The 20595-nt window shown below is 41.8% G+C and overlaps 5 protein-coding genes across 5 annotated transcripts; 2 read left to right on the plus strand and 3 right to left on the minus strand.

Annotated features, from left to right (window-relative positions):
* Positions 1-220: 220 nt before the first annotated feature.
* Positions 221-1995, minus strand: SS1G_09004 (predicted protein; the record flags this gene model as incomplete). The annotated part of the gene is made up of 5 exons (XM_001590190.1): positions 221-307; positions 456-495; positions 991-1032; positions 1061-1209; positions 1903-1995. The coding sequence occupies 5 exons, from the start codon at positions 1993-1995 to the stop codon at positions 221-223; spliced, it is 411 nt and encodes a 136-aa protein (XP_001590240.1).
* Positions 1996-3005: 1010 nt separating this feature from the next.
* Positions 3006-3401, plus strand: SS1G_09005 (hypothetical protein; the record flags this gene model as incomplete). The annotated part of the gene is made up of 1 exon (XM_001590191.1): positions 3006-3401. The coding sequence occupies one exon, from the start codon at positions 3006-3008 to the stop codon at positions 3399-3401; it is 396 nt and encodes a 131-aa protein (XP_001590241.1).
* A 1868-nt stretch (positions 3402-5269) lies between these two features.
* Positions 5270-5485, minus strand: SS1G_09006 (predicted protein; the record flags this gene model as incomplete). The annotated part of the gene is made up of 1 exon (XM_001590192.1): positions 5270-5485. The coding sequence occupies one exon, from the start codon at positions 5483-5485 to the stop codon at positions 5270-5272; it is 216 nt and encodes a 71-aa protein (XP_001590242.1).
* A 1832-nt stretch (positions 5486-7317) lies between these two features.
* Positions 7318-11390, minus strand: SS1G_09007 (hypothetical protein; the record flags this gene model as incomplete). The annotated part of the gene is made up of 2 exons (XM_001590193.1): positions 7318-7389; positions 7575-11390. 2 exons carry the CDS (start codon positions 11388-11390, stop codon positions 7318-7320), a joined length of 3888 nt encoding a protein of 1295 aa, XP_001590243.1.
* Positions 11391-12836: 1446 nt separating this feature from the next.
* On the plus strand, positions 12837-18890 carry SS1G_09008 (hypothetical protein; the record flags this gene model as incomplete). Its single annotated transcript, XM_001590194.1, has 2 exons — positions 12837-18183; positions 18235-18890. The coding sequence occupies 2 exons, from the start codon at positions 12837-12839 to the stop codon at positions 18888-18890; spliced, it is 6003 nt and encodes a 2000-aa protein (XP_001590244.1).
* Between the last annotated feature and the right edge of the window lie 1705 nt (positions 18891-20595).

Genomic DNA, 20595 nt, shown 5'->3' on the forward strand with positions numbered 1-20595 from the left:
AAAAATCACTTCGAGTGGATGAAATCTTTGTATACTATTTCTAATAATTAGATCCAAGCTTAGCACAGAGGAAGAATCCTAAAAGTGAAGAATGTTCATTGTCGCCTTTCAGGCCATGAGAATACTCCGCAAACTTAAATCAGCGTATCCGCCTAGTGATAGCTATCCGAAAATTTTTGCCAAGTCAACCTCACTGGAAAGACTCTTCGCTATCTCACGCTCAATTTTTGAAGTTCAAGTTCTGTATAGCCTTGATACTTTTGCTCTGTTCGCTCAATGCTTTGTCGGAAAAAGCATTGGCAAAATTCTTCGAATCGTAATGTGTGTATCACCAGTCGCGGTGAAAAAAGACTCCACGCCATTCATAGGATAAGCCATATTATAAGTATTTTGTCATTCTAGCCTCCTAGTGTAGGTATCTTTCCATGCTTCTGGAGAAATAGTGGTAGGCTCACCGGAGCTTTTCGAACAGCTGGTTCATACTTTTCGTGAACCCTATCGAGATGTCTTTAAGTAGTTCCAAGAATCCACATATCGTATTCAAGAAAATCGGGAGATGGATAGACGCTTTGGGTGGAGTCTGGACAATGGTGAGATATAGAGATCATAGACTGCGAAGAAGACTTAATGCTAAAGTTTTGTTAGTTATGAAGTTTCAGTAGCATTACGATATTTACACAACCAAACAGAAAAGCTGCAAATGCTATTGCGTTTTTGGTGCTTGGCTGCAAGGTTATCAACGACATTGTGGATGGATGAAAAAAAAAACTTCGGATTATCGACTATATACGGCAGATTATTTGAAGATGCTTACAAGGAAGATATCACGGCCTACGATATTCCTCTGGCCAATAGACTGCTGTGTTCAAAATTATCTATAGCTCCAGCAAGCCTGCTGCAAGATACTGAGGAAAAAATACCTCAAAGTCGGAAAATCATGTCTCAGCAAATGTGATCCTCTGGGGTTCTACAACGAAGCAACAAACTCACATGAGAGTGACCTCGCTTGCAGTCAAGGTCTCACTAGGGGCGCTAGGTAAATTTATAGCTACTCACATACCGGACAGCTCTTGTTCTCGCTATATCACGCGTTTCTTTGCCTACCCAGAGTCCATGTGTTCCAAAAATAGATTTTGTGCCTTTTTCTTTATCGACGTAATTTCGTCCTGTAGCTGTTCCACAACAGGTATCAGCAAGATCGAGCAAACCCTCATTGGTGTGATAGCTAGGCACCGAAAGGGAAGCGAGATTCAAGTTTACCGGGTCAGCGCAATTATATGGCGAGTTCATTCAATATCAGTTACACAGAGTTACATCTCGGCCGACCTCTCGTGAAACATTTGATCGCTGATCGCTGATCTTGAAGATCGAGATTGTGATATGGCACAAGCGTGTTATTGAAATTCTATCTTGGAACCTGGGGGTTTGCAGAAAATATTTCATGTGCACTTCTCGGACATCTATCCGAAACGTTAAGTAGCTGTACCAATCATCTTATCCCACAAGACGTAAGTACCTAAACATGGGTCAGTATAGTACTGTCTTCGGCTGGCAGGTGGTGAGGGTTTGATTTAAACGTTCGAGGTAACTCTATGTTATGACGTTGGTCGAAGTACTCAACGTCTCGTTATCGAAATGTGAGGCCCGGTATCTGATATAAAAGACTATATGAAAGAACCCGATGACTCTTCAAAATTTCTTCCAGGGTTCAAAATGAAGCCCGTAAAGAATCTTGGTTTTTAAGATCATATAGGTCTAGGATGAAGGCGATCTAGTCCGCGCTTTTTAAGCTGTTGTTATACAGCATCTTGACGTTAAGTGATTAAACGAACAGAGTCATCAGATCTGAGAGATCATGGGCTATGTTTATGATATCATTGCGCAACCTCTTGATGTACACACGAGAGTATGTGTACCTCTAATGTCAATTCTGTTTATTGAAACTGGCAACAACAGTACCCTCAGCCCCAGTGCCAATTGATGCGAAGTATACATTTTGACCCTTTCGACAGCCAGATTGAGAAGTATACAGAATGTCAGCAATATCTGTAATTGCATTATGCATAATAATCGTCGCCGTTCTCTCCACAATAACATGTGTAGTCTTTTACAGTATGTGCCCTCCCCACCGCATCAGCATAATCTAACTTACATCAAAGTCAATAGAGAAGACGTGAGTCCTTTTATACGTTACCACATTGGAAAATTGCGACTTCGATATATAACACCACGATCCCAAATTACTAGAATTTCACCGAATATTCAGCCATCAAGAAGAATGGAGAAAATAGATACCCATCACCATATGATTCCGCCAGTCTACCTCGAGCGTATGCATAGGCCCGCTCATTCTCCACCAGCTCTTCTCATTATTTCTATCTTCTTGATTTCATCATGCGAATCTGACAACTCTTCCAGGTATAAAGCAGGAACCGAAAGGACCGGATGACATACTACTTCCCACATGGTCCCCGCAGATCTCTCTCGATTTTATGGCGCGAAACTCCATTTCTACCTCTATCCTCTCATTTGCCCATACCGCTCTCGAAGACCCTTCACTCTGCCAAGAAATAAACATTTACGCGCACAACTTACGTCTCCAATATCCCACAAAATTCGGATTCTTCGCCACGATTCCATCGATAACTGTATCTTCTATACCGGACGTACTATCCAGTCTCAAATTTTGTTATGAGAAACTCAATCCAGAGGGAGTTACGCTCTTTACCAGCTACGATGGGAAATACCTCGGACATGAATTATTTCGGCCTGTGTGGGAAGAATTGAATAGAGTCCACGCAGTGGTATTTATCTACCCCATTGCTAATTCGCTCGTCCCGCCGTCTTTAATTCATCACTCCCCAATCCCTTCAATAGTCGACTTAACGCACGAAATAACTCTTACGGCTTGTTCCCTTATTTATTCCAATACTCTATCCTCCTACCCCAACCTCAAAGTTATTCTTTCACACGCAGGAGGTACTTTTCCTTACATCAGTACCTGCATGGCAAACTCAACTCATGACGCTTCTCCTAGTGTGAAGACACCCGAACAATTCACGCGAGAAGCCAAAACCTTTTATACCGACTTAGCGGCGAGCAGTTACAGCGGACCTATGGAATATGTAGAAAAGTGGTTGGGGCCAGGTAAAACTACATATGGAAGTGATTTTCCATTCAATAGAGAGAAAAATACAGCGAGAGAGTTAAGCTTCTTACATAGCTGGATATATAAGAATGGTGAAGAAGGAAAGGCTGTGATGAGACAAACGGCACTAGATCTATTCCCACGGTTGAAAGCTCAGATTGAGACAGCTCGAGATACTGATAAGGTACTACTGATGGAAAATGCCAGTACTAGTAGTGGTGAAAGTGATATGAGTGGAGAGCAGATTGTTTGATGCTAATAGCTGTTGCAAAGATACAAGTATGTATGGATGCTTTCCGTGACGGGATTTTGTTAAATTGAATGTGTTCTGGTTTTCTTACCGGTACCATATTACTCGGTATTACTTTTTCAAGTCTTCGATTAGTTTATTTGCTTGAGTTTGAGCTCCTTGAGTAGGGTCTATATACCAATAATGATAGTGTCAGAGGTACCGGCAAATTCTTATTCGGAGACGTCTTTGATAACTGAAAGCATATGTGAAGTAACATTGAAATTTATCACTACCGCATCATCTCATACACCATACAGACGCAGCGGTCGAGAAAAATTTTAGCATCCAGATCGTACTATGTATTTGGAGCCTAATCTCTGCAATACTGTAATCCAATGATTGTCCATTATACGCATCTCACAATCTCGATATTTGCCATGAAGCGCTACTAGGCCCGACTCTGCCATGCTTTTATCCTAATGATCTAGACATCTATCAGCCGCAGTAGGAACAACCGGAACAACCGAAACAACCGAAACAAAACAGATTTTATAAATCGTTCTTAAATTCAATTTCTAGCATCTTACTCTTCGATTCCCTAGTTCTTGACTTCAAAGTATCCGCCCAGATGATATTTCGACTCTTGATGACTCTTCACTCGACCTTTTATTTTATGAGCATCTTTCAAACCAACGTAAATATCATTCTAGGGACAAAATCAACATTCAAAATGCACAGCATCATGGGTGTAGCGTAGGGTAAAGCATGAGTGTGGATATCGGCACTTCTCGACGTCAAGCTGTTTCTGAATAGTCTTGAAGCTAAGGCATATCTTGCTGTGATTCTCATTTCTTTTCTATTATTCTTACATCTGAATGATGGAGGGTAGAATTTGTATTGCTGCCCTGAAAGCCCTTGAGTGTCACCTATACTCCGCTTAAATTGTGGATCTCTATTGATGATATCTTGGCGTTGCTGCTCCCACAAAATCTCAAAACTCTCCAGCATTTTATATTCTCCTTGTCTGAGTTTTTTTCTCGTTTCCAAGCATATTCTTCTGCTCATTATTCACGTAGTCATCGTGCCGTCGTAACTCCATGTTTGCGCTTTCTGCGAAGGGCTTCGGGGTATCAGTTGTTGGTGCTCTTTTATTGGGTTTCTTGAGACCAGAAAGAGCATCAGATTGAATTGATTGATTCTCTAGCTAAGCAGTTAAGCTGCGAGTATATATTCAAAAAATGAAGGAATAAGGTTAGGTATTCAGCCTTCGGAATTAGAGTGCTTTGAAATCAAAATATTGAAAGCAAACAAACAGTATACCAAAAAGGAAAGAATGAATTAAAAGTTGAGTTTTGTTTGCTCCTTATATGCATCATGCAATATATATGCATATGCTGCCAAGATCCCAGGAGGTCAACATCTTTTGTTTCTCAACCTGTTAGGTTCTAATTCATTGTCCAACTTTGTTCTCCTTTGTTTGGCCGTTGCGTCTGATTCGTTCTCTGAGTCTGCTCTCCATCGTTTCATGCTCCGCCCGCTATACTCTTGCATCATATAACTATGCAAATTATGGCCTATTTCCAACCTTCTGCTAGCACGTATTTCTACGTTTGCCTGGATTGGAGGCATCATGTTCGACGTAGATGACTCCATGGGTTCTTCCTTCCCCGTCATAACTTTGCTCTCGGAAGCCATCGAATCTTTGAGCCGACTGCCACGACTTCTGCTTCCGATCGATGCACCATTTAAGTTAGTCGAAGGAACATCAGCTTCCCAGCTCCATCGCTGTTCCTTTTTATACCTCTTTTGTGACATCAACATTAGTTGTTCTACTGTTAACATTGGGCCAGACCTTTTTCCTCTCGACCCAGCGTGTTCTGCTTCTTTCATCACCCCCAAGCTCCCACCAATTTCAGTCGGTCGAACCTTGTACTCCCACCATCTTCTACCTTCACAATCTCCCAAAAAGCGTATACACCCAATCCCAAGCAAGCTATATCCCTCACTCTCATATCAATTGTCAACCCAATTCCTCCATCCATAAGTATTGAATTTCGACCGGTTCTTTCGAAGTGTAATTTGAGAATTTTATCAATTGTGACCATCTTTTAAGATATCAATCAGTTCTCGACATTAAAAACCGAGGAATGAAAATGAGTTCATACCCGATCGACCTTTATCCATAAGAAGTCCCCGTGTTCACATTTTTCCAGTGGAATACCTGGTTGTAAAATTGCAATATAGTACTCCCAGGATTCTCGAGATATGATTGGTAGATTTGAGGATGCGACTCGATGTAGATGACTGCAAGGTATGTATTAGCTTGTGGATGCAGTTCTTCTCTCTGGATGTGGATCTAGGCGGCTTACGTTCTATGATCTTCCTGAGCCCTTTCCATGATTGTAATAATTTCAAATGCCAAAGATTGAGACTGTAATCGAAATGCTCAAAATTTGAAACCAGGAAAATTATTAAAAAAATGGGTATTGCGATTCAAGGTAAAATCTTACCTGGTAGATATTCAAAGAAAGAAAGAAATATTGAGGTCGGTGACTTGTTGAGAGGTTAAATAAACACAGTTTGATCGCGGGAATCCTGTCGTCCTAGTAGATTTCCAGGGCTGTATTTTATCAGGTCCAGTCTCATGAAAATCTTAATCCACAGTGAATAAAATCAATAAATAAGACCTATCTAATCTCTCTCCAAGCAACAGTGCCAGTGAATTTTGCCAGTTTATGCCTCAGCATCTTCTACCACTTTCAACTCGCTGAAAACATACAGCATTAGCAGAATCTGCTATTCATCATATCCTATCATCTGAGTTTGATGCTTTCTCTGCTCCTTAGTTCGTAAATAATATACTGTACTAATGCTTGGATTTTAATATTCATAATCAACAGCGAGATATAAAATCCAATTATGATTACCTACAATTGACCTCTTTTTTTTTCAAAAGAGTCGATCAAATCACACGATGAGAGTGAAGTGATCTATCATCAGATAAATATGAAATCGTCAGATCATATCATGCATAGGAGAAAGGACGGGTATCAAAATGCACTGTACAACACTACATATCCATTCTATCCATTCTATCTCTTAAATCTCAATCTTCATATCTTAATAATTAAAATTATTAATAAAATATCTATCTCTCTCTTTCCCCCTCTCCTCTTACCTCTCCTCTTCTTTCCTTTTCCTTCTCCCACACCCTCCATCATCTTTTAACTCTCTTTCTTCTTTCCCTACCTCTCTCTCTCTCTCTCTCTTTCCCTTTATATCTTTGTAAGACTATAAAAATTTCAATAATCTTACCTAGCACCGCCATCATAATTATAGCCCTAGAATCTTATACTCATTTACTTCACTTCTGAGAAGTGACTAATTCTAACTTTAATTTTGATTTTGATTATAATATTATATAACATAAATTTAATATTTACTGTTTATTATTCAAATATTCAATATTGATTTTATATCATTTTATCCCATTTTCATTTTATATTACATCATTCACATCACCACTCAAAAAATCTCAATAAATAAAGAATAATATTTCCTCAATTATCAATTCACAGCTACTACGGCACCCACCCATTCACTCACTAACTCGCTAACTCACAACCCATTAACAAACAAACAAACCCACAAAACCACAACCACCACCAAACAATTCACTCCCCCTTTTCCCTTTCCCCTTTCTCCTTTCCCCTCCTCCCTCCATCCATCCCTCTATTCCCAAAACGCCAATGCTATGCACGCACGAACATCCAACAAACAAATTCTCCTCCACGCTTGATTTTTCCCATACTACTTCCCAAGCACTCATCACGCATCATTCACTTTTCAACATCCACCACCAAGCAACAAGATCCCCCTCAACGACATCCCTCAAATCCCTTGCACCTTCCTATAACTCGGTGGTTTAATTGTCCTCCTAATCAATTTCACAACATAAGGCGGAATGAGCGAAACTGCCGAAATAGCCGCGACTCTCCATACAAAGCCCCTATGATATCATTAGTTAAAATTCTCCACATTCATCGGAAAGTCCTCCAGGTAATCGTGTAAAACATCACAATGTAGCTTGAGATGACAAAAAACTCACCAGGTAAGAATAAATCCTAAATCAAAGTATCCTCCCAGGAAGGGTATACTACCCAGATACAAAAACAGAGTACCAATCAAACTAACGATCATAACCGGGTGCCACGTTGTGATTTCGAACGCCACCATGGTAAGTTCGTTAAGAACCAACACTGTAAAGCTAACGGCTACCATTCTAGGTCCATCAACTTCTGTAAGTATTTGCGAAAGACCTTGAATCATTCCACCTTGATAAATAGACACAAAGACCCAAACGAAGAATGTACGATAGGAAAGTGAAGAACCGGATGTAAGTTCCTTGTAGAGTTCCGGGTAGAGATTTGCGAGATTTTCATCGACGTCTTTATCGAGGACGAGAGAGAAGACAGGTGCCATGGTATAAACGGTTGCGTATCCGACGAGGAGCCAATCCTTGTATAAGCCTTCTGGTTCGAATTTAATGGCGATGCTATACATTGTTTGACAAACGCTAATGATCAGACCTCGATGAATAACGAATTGAGCGAGTTTGGCACTGCGCTTATAACTATTTCGACCATGCCAGACGAGAAGTTTGGTGAGATGACAAAATTGTTCGATGGAGAAATCGGCTGCGAGACTAGCTTGTCTACCTTCTTTTCCAACAATACCTACACCAACATCTGCAGCTTGAATCATAGAAACATCATTTCCACCATCTCCAATACAACAAACACGTTTTTTGGTATATTCTCGAATGAGTTTGGCGACATCAGCTTTTTGAGTTGGAGAACATCGACATGCAACGACTGCTGGAAGAAGAACTGCCAAAGAGATGAATTCATTGCGGAAATGTGTTAAAAGTAAAGCTAAGCTCTCCCCATCGATGAGTAGACATGCGTCAGTTTTACCACGAAGAAAGTCGAGATGATCTTGGGCGTTGTCCTTGCGTTTCAATTTGTCGATGGTATGGATATATTGACCTCTGGCTACTAACTTGGCACTGACAGCAACACAACGAGCAGTTTCGACCTTATCACCTGTCAACATCCAAATTTTGATACCAGCATTTCGTAATAATTCCAAAGATGGTTTAACATCTCTTTGAAGTTTATCCTCAACACCAGTTACACCTAAAAGTTCGAGATCTTTTTCGAGGTAATGTGAAACGACACGAGCCATACCGGCATCTCGATTATTGATGGAAACCGAAGCTTCTTTATAGCTTTGAGAAAAGTCATGGTAACTCTGAACTGACATCTTTTTTCTTCCAACGACCAAAGTACGAAGACCTTCTCTAGCCATATTTGCAGTTTCTTCATCAAGCCAATCATTTGCAGCAACAATCGAAGTCATAACGGTATCAGCACCTTTTTGATAAAACCAAATTTCTCCAGCTTCAAGATTGCTGCTAGAAGATGTTTCCGAACCATCAAGGAACTGGACAATGATACCCATACGTTTTCCTTCCGAAGTGAATGGGAAAACTTCAAGGATACGAACACGAACAACCGAGCGACCCGTATCTACTGATTGTAGAAGCATGCCTTTTCTATCACGGTGAACCAATCTTAAGCCAACAGCTTCGGTCCATTTAACAATCGCAATCTCATCAGGTGAAGAAGCTTGATAAGATGCTACTTCTTGACCATCTATTTCCTCGATAGTTGGAGTAACATTGTGGCAAAGGGCAAGGGCGAGAACTACATCACGCACACGTGATCCAATTTCTCTTCGTGTTCGAGTGGCGGTGATAGTAGTTGAAGCGACAGAAGAAGGCGTAACAAGTACTGAAGACTGATTTGCATCTACTGGAACTGAAAATCCTTGCTTGACGTAGGAAGCCACTTCATCCATTGCCTCATTTGCATATGAGACAGTTCCGACGTGAATTTTCTTCATTTCCATTTCATTTTGTGTGAGTGTTCCAGTCTTGTCACTGAGTAAATATTCAATTCGGCCAAGTTCTTCAGGTATAGTACTTGTGCGTACGACGGCTCCTTCAATCCCTGGATCTCGTTGAATAAACCAAGAGTAAACACTCTTCCCCATGTCCAGGTTGACACGAAGACTGATAGGAACAATGGTAGAAAACAATACCAAGAATCTCATGATTTTAACATACCATTTGACGCCTTCAACATGTTCGAAACCTTCCAATGCTACAAGTACAATAGATAATGTAAGTGTCAAAGCGCAAAGAATTTTGGTGAGAGAGTTGATCTCATTTTCTAAAAGGCCGGTCTTTGATCGAGACGGAGATGTGGAAAGTGCTGATCGAGTTTGAGGTCCAGTATAAATGATTACAGCCAGGGTAGTAGCACTTGATGCAAGAACAGTGTTAGCCCAGGCAGTATTGTCAATCGTTAAAGGCGCTGAATCTCCACTCTGCTCATCATCTGGATTCGCTCCTCCTTTCGGCAAATGTGGATCGTACCCATCAGTGCCTTTTGGAAGAAGACTAACGGTCCCGATGAACTCATTGACCTTCTTATCAGGCTTCCCAGCCACAACACGAAGACGTACGAACTCGGATGGATCAAGAGATTGTGTTAGAGGAGAACCCAATCTTAACTTCCAATCCGTCTCACCATCCAATTGATCGGTTCGAATAAAAGTTTCACCAGCACCAGCAGCATCCGCGGAAGGTGTATTTCCAAGCTGAGATGTTGACTCTCGAGCTTCTGAAGTAGTAGCTGTAGATTGATCAATTGAAGGTTCAGATATCGGATCCACCAGTAAAGACTCAGAAGGTTCAGCAATATTGGTCACAGCAGGTTCGTGTGATACCGCAGCTGAAGATTCATTGGCTGTACTCTTCAGAATAACGACATCTGCAGGAACTCTTTGATCCTTCCCTAATTTCAAAACATCTCCAACCTTTAAATCTCGGGACTTTCGAACCACTTCACGTACAGTCGTACTTGGTGCATCTCTTCCCTGACTTTCTGCATTCTCCTCCTCCTCTTGTATATCTGATAATCGGTCCGGCTGAAGAAGAGGTCTTCCTTTTTTCAATTTCCCCTTGGACTTTAACTTCCTCCTTGCACTATATTTGGCTGTGTCCGCTATTGATGGTTTATCGAAACATAGGACAGTGTATCCTTCGGAATTCGCCTCGGCATCTCGTTTCCGCCTACCAACGTCGTCAAAAGCCTCCTTCCCCAAGGTGATCGCTAAAACAAATAGTAAAGGTACAATATATGTTGAAAGGTATCCAATTCGCAGAGGTGGTATTGCCTGAGATAAAGCGACGAGTAAAAAGTACATGTTGAAGAAGAAAGAAAATTCGTTATACAGAGTTCGTGGTAAAAAGCTGATAGGGGTATATTTCGCATTCGAAACGGCATTAGGAGGAAATCGAGAGGTTTGTGTGGCACCAACTTGAACCGTCCTAGATGAAGCTGGATCATGGTCGTCTTCTTGTTCTTCCCCCTCTTCTGGTGGTGGCTGCGGTGTACTTCCCGATAGGAAGCTTGGAAGTCGAAGCTGCGAGGAAATATTCTTTACCTTATCGAAGCTTGACCGACGTCGTCTTTGAGAACTTTCACCTCCATCTCCAGGTAATAAAGGTGCATCGTCGTCTGCGGCATTCGAACCCCCTCCTGATGTTCCGTCCATCCCATCCCCCCCAAAATCGACATTTAATAAACCTCGCAGATCTTCACTATCTGTATCAACATCCCTGTTTCTTCCTAAATCACCATATCCTCTATTTCTTCCAAAATTCCGCAGGCCACCCATACGCAGATTTCTTAAAGGGATATGAGGGCCTCTTCTGTCTTCTCTTGAAAAATTTTGATTGCGTGAAGAAGAAGGTGAAGATTTTGAGGTTGGAGAAGCTATTGGATCCAGTTCCTGCAAGTCCAGCTCAAGGTCGGAATCCGCATCATCCACAGGAGAATCCGGTGGATTTGGTTGATGATATGCAGAGCTTGAAGACATACCTCATTGATGCGGTTGAAAGTGCGATCATAAAATCAGGGTTGAAATGAATTAGGTAATTTTTATGAACTGGGAAGAAGAGAGAGTTATTGATTTTTCTATTGTGATATTATTTTTTATGAAAAAGGTCTCAGCCGTGAAATCAACGTCGTCAATAGTAATAATTAAAGTTACAAAGTTACAGCACCATTAGGGATGGTAGCCTCGTCCCTGCGGAGTCGATTTGATGGAATTTCTAGGGTGTAACAGTTTAACGGTACGGAGTGATCCATGTAGGGATGATAACATGAGCTAAGCAAGTGATAAGGACAAATATAGCAATTTCATCTGATGTACCGGCATTGTATTAATAACATTTCAAAGGGTTCTTCTCTTTAATTATGACGACGTATATATAATATTATATATATTTACAGGTATATACATATATAACAATTCAATCATAAGTAGAACCATTCATAAATATAACATATGAATAGAATATAACAGCATCAACTATTAGTACCTACTAGGTAATACTAGCACATGTTTCCATCACGAAACATTTTCATATGCTCGGGGTTTCCCATCATTAGGTTCTATCATTACTAGGCACGTCTTACCTAGGTCAGTGCTCTTTGACGTGATTCGTTCATCATCAATAGCTGGCCTGACTGCCCTACCTATCTTGGTGCTACTCCCTACAGACAGAGTACACCGGTCCTACATATAGGTAGGTAGGTAAAAGTAAACGGTAACTCGGGACCTGGCGGAAAAATCAAACATCAATCCAGGAAGCGTGAAAAGGTTATTTTGATTAATTGTCGGCTTCAATGAGAACTAACAAAAGTATTTTAGCCTGAAGGACCATATCTTTCATTGTCCAATCGAATTGTCATTTTAGATAAAGTTGTCATCTTCGATTTTGGATGTTCGGCTTTCTGTTCCTGTCGCGAATGTCCCAACCTTGTCGCGGAATTGAGTACTAGTAGACTAGATAGCAAAACCTCAGCCTTCTCCGCCTCACAAGCCAGGTCGCCTCACTGGTGGATGGAACTCCTTGACCATGAGAAATAGTCCGAGTCCTTTGAGAACTCTCACATTATCAAACCTTACTTCTCTTCCCATCTATACCGGCACTTGATTAACTGTTCTCTTTTACTTCTTCATAAAAAAGAAGAGTACACCCTTTGTAGTTATGAATCAAGTTTCGGTCAAAAATATATCATTGTTTTAATTGCATTTTGTTCTTGAGCGGAAAGAGGTCTTCAATTGTATAAGTGAGTTTTGAGCACCCATCATTGACTTTGATATTCATCAATATATCTCTACCTTCTTGCTACCTTTGCTTACACGGCGTTATTTCGACTTGATGTGCATACATATCATGTATAACCAACACTTGTACATTTACTAATGTCTTCAGTATAGCGTCCAGCTGTTCTTTTCTAGGATACAAGAATAGCGATGCCATCGGAATCCGGGAATCAATCATGGCATCCAGCATTTATGCCAAATGCCACCGCAGATATAATTACCGCGAAACCTGCCTCAATACCGATCGCAGATGCGGAACCGGCCAGTGACCACGAGCTTTTGAACCCTCCGTCAGCCACTAGGGAAGAGCCGGCAGTTGGAGATAATACAACATTCGATGAGGAAAGGGATTTAGACGTAGAAGAGGATGGATCGGGAGAAGACAATACGCACCATCCTGAATTATCCGATCTGCGAAATGCGCTCACTTCATCATTGAAAAGCCCGGGAGGTGTGGAAATGGATGAAAGTCCATCGCATGAAGGAATAGAAACAAACGTCGCTCAGGAAGATAAAGCAGATTTTCCAACCACAGGGCCTTCGAACGATATTAAGCATGTTAGCACGAATTCCTTCGCGAGGACATCGCATGAAGTAAGTTGGGGTGAAGATGATGAAGTAGACTCGGAATGGAATCTATCGCGCACAAATACAGATCCTTTCAGGATGATGCCCAAATCCGATCGAACGAACTCTTTTCCCGTGGTACCTCCTTCTCACGAGCAAGAAACTCTACACACTATACCACATTCTCAAGCCGAGGATATTATGAATGAGATGGAACAGTCACCGCGTAATGTGTCTTTCGATGAGGCGCATGATGGTGGTGGGGATTTCTTCACACAACACAACTCGGGTGACGCTTTTGATGAAGTTCCACATGATGTTGAAGAAACACAAGCTGAATCGGAATCAGGAGATTCACCAGATTACGGTCAATCTTATGGTGGAGATGTCAAACAAGAAGAAGATGAGGAGTCTCGCGCACGATTTGAGGAAGGAATTCCTCTAGTTCAGTCTACTGATCAAGCGCAAACCGGCACAGATCACTCCATCCTCCCAAATAATGAAGACAATGCTGAAGAAGAGAACGAATTTTTTGCTCAAGTTGCTACATCAGCTCCTGGGGAATTAGATGTAGGTCAAGCTTCACTGGAAAGGAAATCAACTATGCAAGTCATGGATTCACTACAGTTCCAACAAGACGACCGAACGCTAGAGGCGACGCCAGAACTTTCAGAAACTCGGGATGATTCCCCAGAGCCAGTTACGAATAATGAGAATGTCCCAAAAAATGCACTCGATGTATTCGACGGCCCTGATTCCGAATTTCCGGCGAATTTAGGCGAGGGAATTGAGGAGGCGACCGGCGAGGCTAGTAGTGAGGATTTAGCGGCGAAATGGCAAGCAGCATTGGACGATGAGTTTCTGGACGATGACGACGAGCTCTTACCAGATGATGACGAGGAAACTGAAGATAAGGCGGTCGATCCAGCCGCTTTTTTCGGGAGCGATGATGAAGGATTTTTAGATGACACCAACGATGCCATTAATTCGGACATCAACGGCTCCAATGGTCACGTGTCTGGATTCGATGCTACTACTGAAGCGAAACCAAGAAGTACGAGCAATCGATATATTCCGGCAGGGGCAGCTCCGACAGTTCAACCGCAGACTAATAAGTCTTTTGCTCCAGTGGCACCTTTCTTGACTGATCTTTCCAGATCAAACACTACTCCGGAAACTTCTTTGCCATTCAACCCTGCTATCGCTATGGGAAATTACCCAGTCCAGCAGCAGCAACGTCCAGAACTACCTAAAGCTCAAAGTTTTGCCGATAAAGCAAAAGGAGGCTATGCATCTCCTTATGATTTGCCAATGGAGGTTGTAAAACCTCGTAAACGTGTAAGTACAAATCAAATGAATCGTGGGTATAACGCATCAGCACCGCCAGCTCCACCTAGAGCCAGCAGTATGAATATTCCACCACCAAGTGCATATCCTCCTCAGCAACAGCAGAAACCTGCGATGAACACTCCCCCAGTTGTACCGAATACTCAGAAACCAAAATCCGGAGCAGATAGTGGTTTTTTCGAGGATCTCCCTATCCTTTCCAGACCCAAAGTCGCTCCTAGACATCAAACCACCCCTGCTCCCGCATCGTCGCAGTATATCCCGACTGCAACTACCGGACCCCAACAAAACTATGCATCAATTTCTGGTCAACCATATTCCGCTCCAATTCATCAAGAAGCCACTATGCGACAACCCCCCTCCCTTCAGCCACCAATGCAATCACCAACAATGGTGCAAGGCTTGGTCGCCCCTGAGCGTGTGAATCCTTATGCTCCTATTCCATCTGCAGGTCAACAGTTGCCAACCACTGTACCTTCCGTTACATCACGTTATTCTCCAGCGCCGCCACCATTAACTCATTCAACTAGTGCCCCAGCTCCAATCCCACAATCTAGATACTCCCCTGCTCCTCCCCAACCACGTTCGCATTACACTCCACAATCTTCAGCGCATCTTCAATCACCTCCACAATCGATATTGCCACATTTGCCTCGCACTTCGAGTCCCTTGGCTCATTTTGAGAGGAGTCAAGATGGTCGTGGGCATGGTGCTGGTGGAGAGGTACCAAATTACGATCGCCGTAGCTCATCAGGGTACGAGCCAAGTCTAAGAGCACATCCACTTCCGCCAACCAGAGAAGTTGATGAAAATGATGGTAGCGTGCCGCATACCCCGGTTTTTGATGAACATCAGAAGTCATTTAGTTCATCCGCGCAGGGAATGAATTCTGTTTCTCAGACTTCTCCTAGTTCGAGTATTGCAGCTCGTATGGGGAGATCACCACCTAAACGAACAGGTTCAACACAATACACGCCACAACATCCTTCCAATACTCTAAGTCCAGCTCAAGTTCATGGCTTTGTTCCACCGCCGAGATCTCATACACAATCTCCTGGTAGAGCTTTCGGTGGATCTCGACTTGAAATGAGCATTGCTGAGCCATATCAAAGGCCTGCTTCTATTGAAGCTCTATCTCCTAGGAATGCAGCTGCTTTTACACCTACTCAACCGATATTTCATGCTCCTAAACGTTCAAGGGCGCCATCTTTAACCAGTTATGTCGCTCCTACAGATGGACGGGAACACGATTCTTTACAAAGATGGAAGGGTTGTCCTGTTTTCACTTGGGGTGTTGGAGGTACCATGATTACATCTTTCCCCGTGGATGTACCGAGGTACGGTATGACTTCAACAACACCAATGGTTGTCAGAAGTCCTGGAGAAGTAAAGGTTCGCAATGTCAAGGATCTTGATCCACTAGAAAGCAGATTGACTAGCTTCCCTGGACCATTAAAAGGTAAGGCAAAGAAAAAGGAAGTTCTTAGTTGGCTGACCTCCGGTATTGAGATCTTGGAACAAAGTGCATCTTATTTGAGGTCAATTCGAGTTTTGTCTCACGATGACAAACGTACTGAAGAACGTTTACTGTTGTGGAAGATATTACAAGTCTTTATCGAGAATGACGGAATTCTAGAAGGAAACCCTAGTGTTGAAAAAGCTGTCAGGGCTGTCCTTTCCCCAGGTATTGACGATGAGGTTGGACAAGACTCACCTTTGTACGCAACTGGAGCGGACCTCTCTGGAATCTCATCATCGTCCGCAACACTAACACGGGCTGATCCTGTGGATCCTGCTGCCGTAGATCAAATGAGAAAGCATCTATTAAGGGGTGAACGAGAGAAAGCTGTGTGGGAAGCTGTTGATAAACGACTTTGGGCACATGCAATGTTGATCTCAAACACCGTATCGAAAGAACTTTACAAGCAAGTTGCCCAAGAATTCGTACAAAAGGAAGTCAAGAATGTCGGTGACAACACTGAACCTCTTGCCGCCTTGTATGAGATATTTGCTGGTAATTTTGAAGAGAGTATAGATGAGCTTGTACCTCCATCTGCTCGTGCTGGTTTCCAAATGGTCAGCACATCTACATCATTAGGTCCGTCGAAAGATGCACTGGAAGGTCTTGATAGATGGCGTGAGACTCTTGGTCTTGTTCTCAGTAACCGAAGTACAGATGATACTAAGGCTTTGGCTGCTTTGGGAAAGCTTCTTTCCGGTTATGGTAGGGCTGAAGCTGCACATATTTGTTACTTGTTCGCAAGAAGTTCATCTGTATTTGGTGGTATTGATGACCCAAGTACAAATATGGTTCTCATCGGTTCTGATCATTTGAGGCAGCCTTTTGATTTTGATAGGGAATTGGAACCAGTACTTTTAAGTGAAGTATATGAGTATGGTTTATCGCTGTCAAACACTTCTAGTATTGTAGCATCTAATCCACATTTGGCGGTTTACAAATTACACCACGCTGCAGTTCTGGCGGAGTATGGGCATCGACAGAAGGCTTTAGAATATTGTGAGAGTATTGCTTCAACCATTACTTCTCAAACAAGACGATCACCATATCATCATGCCCAATTGGTTTCATCACTTGATGATCTTAGCAAAAGATTAAAATCATCACCAAAGGATGAAAATGGTTCTTGGATTTCAAAGCCTAGCATTGATAAAGTATCCGGTTCTGTATGGGCAACATTCAATAAGTTTGTTGCTGGTGATGAACAAGATACTACTGATGCTATGTCAAATGCTGAAAGTTCCGCTGATGTTGGTCCATTCGCACGTATTGCTGGTGGCACTCCAACTATAAGTCGATCACCATCTGTTGCTGATATTTACGGTAGCTCTTACAATGGAGGAGGAGCTTTGGGTATTAATGGAATTCTGCCACCAGCTCAACAAACGAAAGCTTCTTCACGATACGCTCCAGGTTCTACATATACTCCCCAAGGTTCATACGAACCACCAAGTTCTTCACATGGTTCTCAATCTCGAGCTTCATTTGAAGGCGGTAGGTCCTCAGGCGAGTTCCGTCGCAACATGTATGAACCACAAAAACAAATGTCTTCAGAAAGTCGTCCAATTTCACAACAATACAATCAAGCTTCCAGCTTCACATCTCAAAGTGCTGGTTACAGTCCATATACTGGAGGTGATTCTCCTTATACACCACAAACTAGTTCAATGGAAATCCCATCAGCTCCTTTTGAATCACCCCAGCCTATAAGTTATGATGGACAACAAACATATCAACCACATATGGCAAACCACGAATCATCCGGTAGTGGATACGAGCCTCCATCATCAACTGGATATGAAACGCCAACTGGGTATAACACACCAACTGGAAATTCTTATGAGCCACCATCAAGTACAGGATATGAACCACCGTCATACGGACCCAATTCTATGGAACAACCCGATTCACCTATCAGCACAAAACCAAAGAAAAGTTTTATGGATGATGACGATGATGATATACCTGCATTAAAGGCACGTCCAGAGACTACACGAGAAAAGACTAAGGCGGAAAAAGATCGGGAAGCTGATGAGGCTTTCCGAAAAGCTGCTGAAGCTGATGGTAAGAATATTCTCGGATCTATTCTCCACAATAATGCTAATCCCTTTCTAGCCGCAAAAGATAAAAAGCCCGCCCCACAAAAGAAAGGTTGGGGTCTTGGCTGGTTTGGAGGGGGCAAAAAAGAAGCCTCTACCACCGAGTCGACACAGGAGAAGAAAGCCATTAGAGCTAAGCTTGGTGAAGAAAGTAGTTTCGTTTATGATCCTGATCTTAAGCGATGGATCAACAAAAAAGCAGGTGCTGAAAATACACCCTCTCCATCAGCAACTCCACCTCCACCAAGAGCTGCAGGTCCGCCCAGATCAGCTAGCGGTACCGTAATCCCAAGCGCAACAGGTAGCATAAGCATGCCTCCCCGATCCGTAAGCTCCGCAAGTGCACCGCCTCGAAGAGCACTTAGCGGATCTGACGATAGCGGAATGACGGTTGATGGTGGATTAGTTAAACCTCCCATGGCACCTGCAATGGCTAGGACACAGAGTAATGGAAGTGCAATGGGTGGCAATTTAAGTGGATTAACTAGTACAGGGAGTGCACCGCCCAGTAGACCAAATACGGGTATGAGTAATGCGTCGAGTATTGATGATTTATTGGGTCCTCCTAGTGCGGGAGGTAGAAAGGGGACGGTTAAGAAGGGAAGGAAGGGTAGGGGGTATATTGATGTTATGGGTGATAAGGCGGGTGGAAGTAGTGGGAGTTTGGGTTAGTGGTGAGGTGTGAGGTGTGAGGTGTGAAGTGTGAAGTTAATGGATATGTGTAAGGGTGATGAGTAGATGGGTGGAGGCTGGGGTGTATTATAATTGATTATTGGCTAAGAGAAACGCGAAGATGGGAATAAACGAATTGTAACTTTTGTATGAAAGTATGAAAATATGAAAGTAGTGTTATGGTATATGATGGATTGATTGCTAGAGATACATTATTGAAGCAGATGATTGGGGATGATGGAATAGATGGTTTGATTGATTGATTGATTAATGAATTAGTGACGGGGGTTTGGTTACTCATTACAAACTTAGATAAATAGGTAGAACACAATAGGGGTAAGTGGGAATGAATATCGATTATTGATTTAATATTTTAAGTTTTTTGAATTTTCCTTTTTTTTTGTTTTTTTTTTTTTGAGTTGGGGAGGAAGGGAGAATACTAATTTAATAATTGATGATTGGAGGAATTATTCTATAAGATTTTATTATATATATATCTAACAATAATAATATAATAATTTTATTTTTTTAATCAAGCTTGTGACCAAAAGGGTGTTTATAGACCAGCAATTGTATTTAACTTAGAATCCACAGGTGAAGAGCACCTGTAGATGGGGATAGCTACTCTATATATACACAAATGAATGGCCTAGCTGCAATGGCTAGGCAAAAAGAAGTCATATTTATTCCTCCAATGATCTTACTTTACCGATAACCATTGATACCTAGTACTTGTCCGGATCTGATCCTCAGGTCACCTAAATCGTATACTAATCCCGAGTAATCGTATCATGTGTGGACATGGTTAATGTACCTGAGGTTTCTTATATAATAAGGGTGGGAGGAAAGCAGGGATTTCCGTCACAAAGCTGATTATATTGGAAAATAAATTTTTTTTATATTTTATATATTTATTAGATTTATAAGCTTTTTTAAGTATGTATAATATATAGAGTTTAGATGTATATGTTAAAGTGAATGGTTCCTGCGTAGCACGTGCACAGGGCACTAGTCCTATTAGGACTAGATTGAGAAGCTCTCTGTAAGAGAGCTTCGCACTTCCGTAGAACTTAAAAGAGAGATTAACCTACTAGACCAATATTACCTCAGTTCTGCCCTATCAGCTTCCCACTATTCCCTGTGTGAGGTCATTCCTTTTAACAATTTTTATAATATTTGAATTAGAGTTAGAGTATATTTTATTATTATTATTATTATTAAATGATTTGTGTTAAAATATATATATATAAAGAAAGAGAGAGAGAGATGTTTGTTATTTTTAAATTGTAAGTTTTATTAAATGAATGAATGAATAAATGTAAAATCTGTTAAAGTACGGATATGTCACGATTCACCATTAGGATTGATGGTGTTACGATGGTAGCAAACTGATTAGTTAGGAGAGCTTAGGCCTTGTGCAAACACGATCAGATTTCATCGAATTAGTATGTGTTACGTCCAAAACGATTAGTATGCCACATGACCATAAAACATGTGATGGAACGGTGAGGAACGAACGTTCCTAGGAACAACCAGGAACGCTCGTTCCCAGGAACGACGATTCCTAGTTAACCATAGGCACGAAGGACTATATAATCAAGATGGATTTCTTTTGTATAGAGCTTCGTGCTCAAGATCAATCATTTAGTATACTCTACTATTAGTTACGAATTGCATTATTGTCATTACTTTAAGTCCCTGCTTG

The sequence above is a fragment of the Sclerotinia sclerotiorum genome, genomic scaffold (assembly GCF_000146945.2).
Source record: "Sclerotinia sclerotiorum 1980 UF-70 scaffold_12 genomic scaffold, whole genome shotgun sequence".
NCBI classification, from domain to species: Eukaryota; Fungi; Ascomycota; class Leotiomycetes; order Helotiales; family Sclerotiniaceae; genus Sclerotinia; species Sclerotinia sclerotiorum.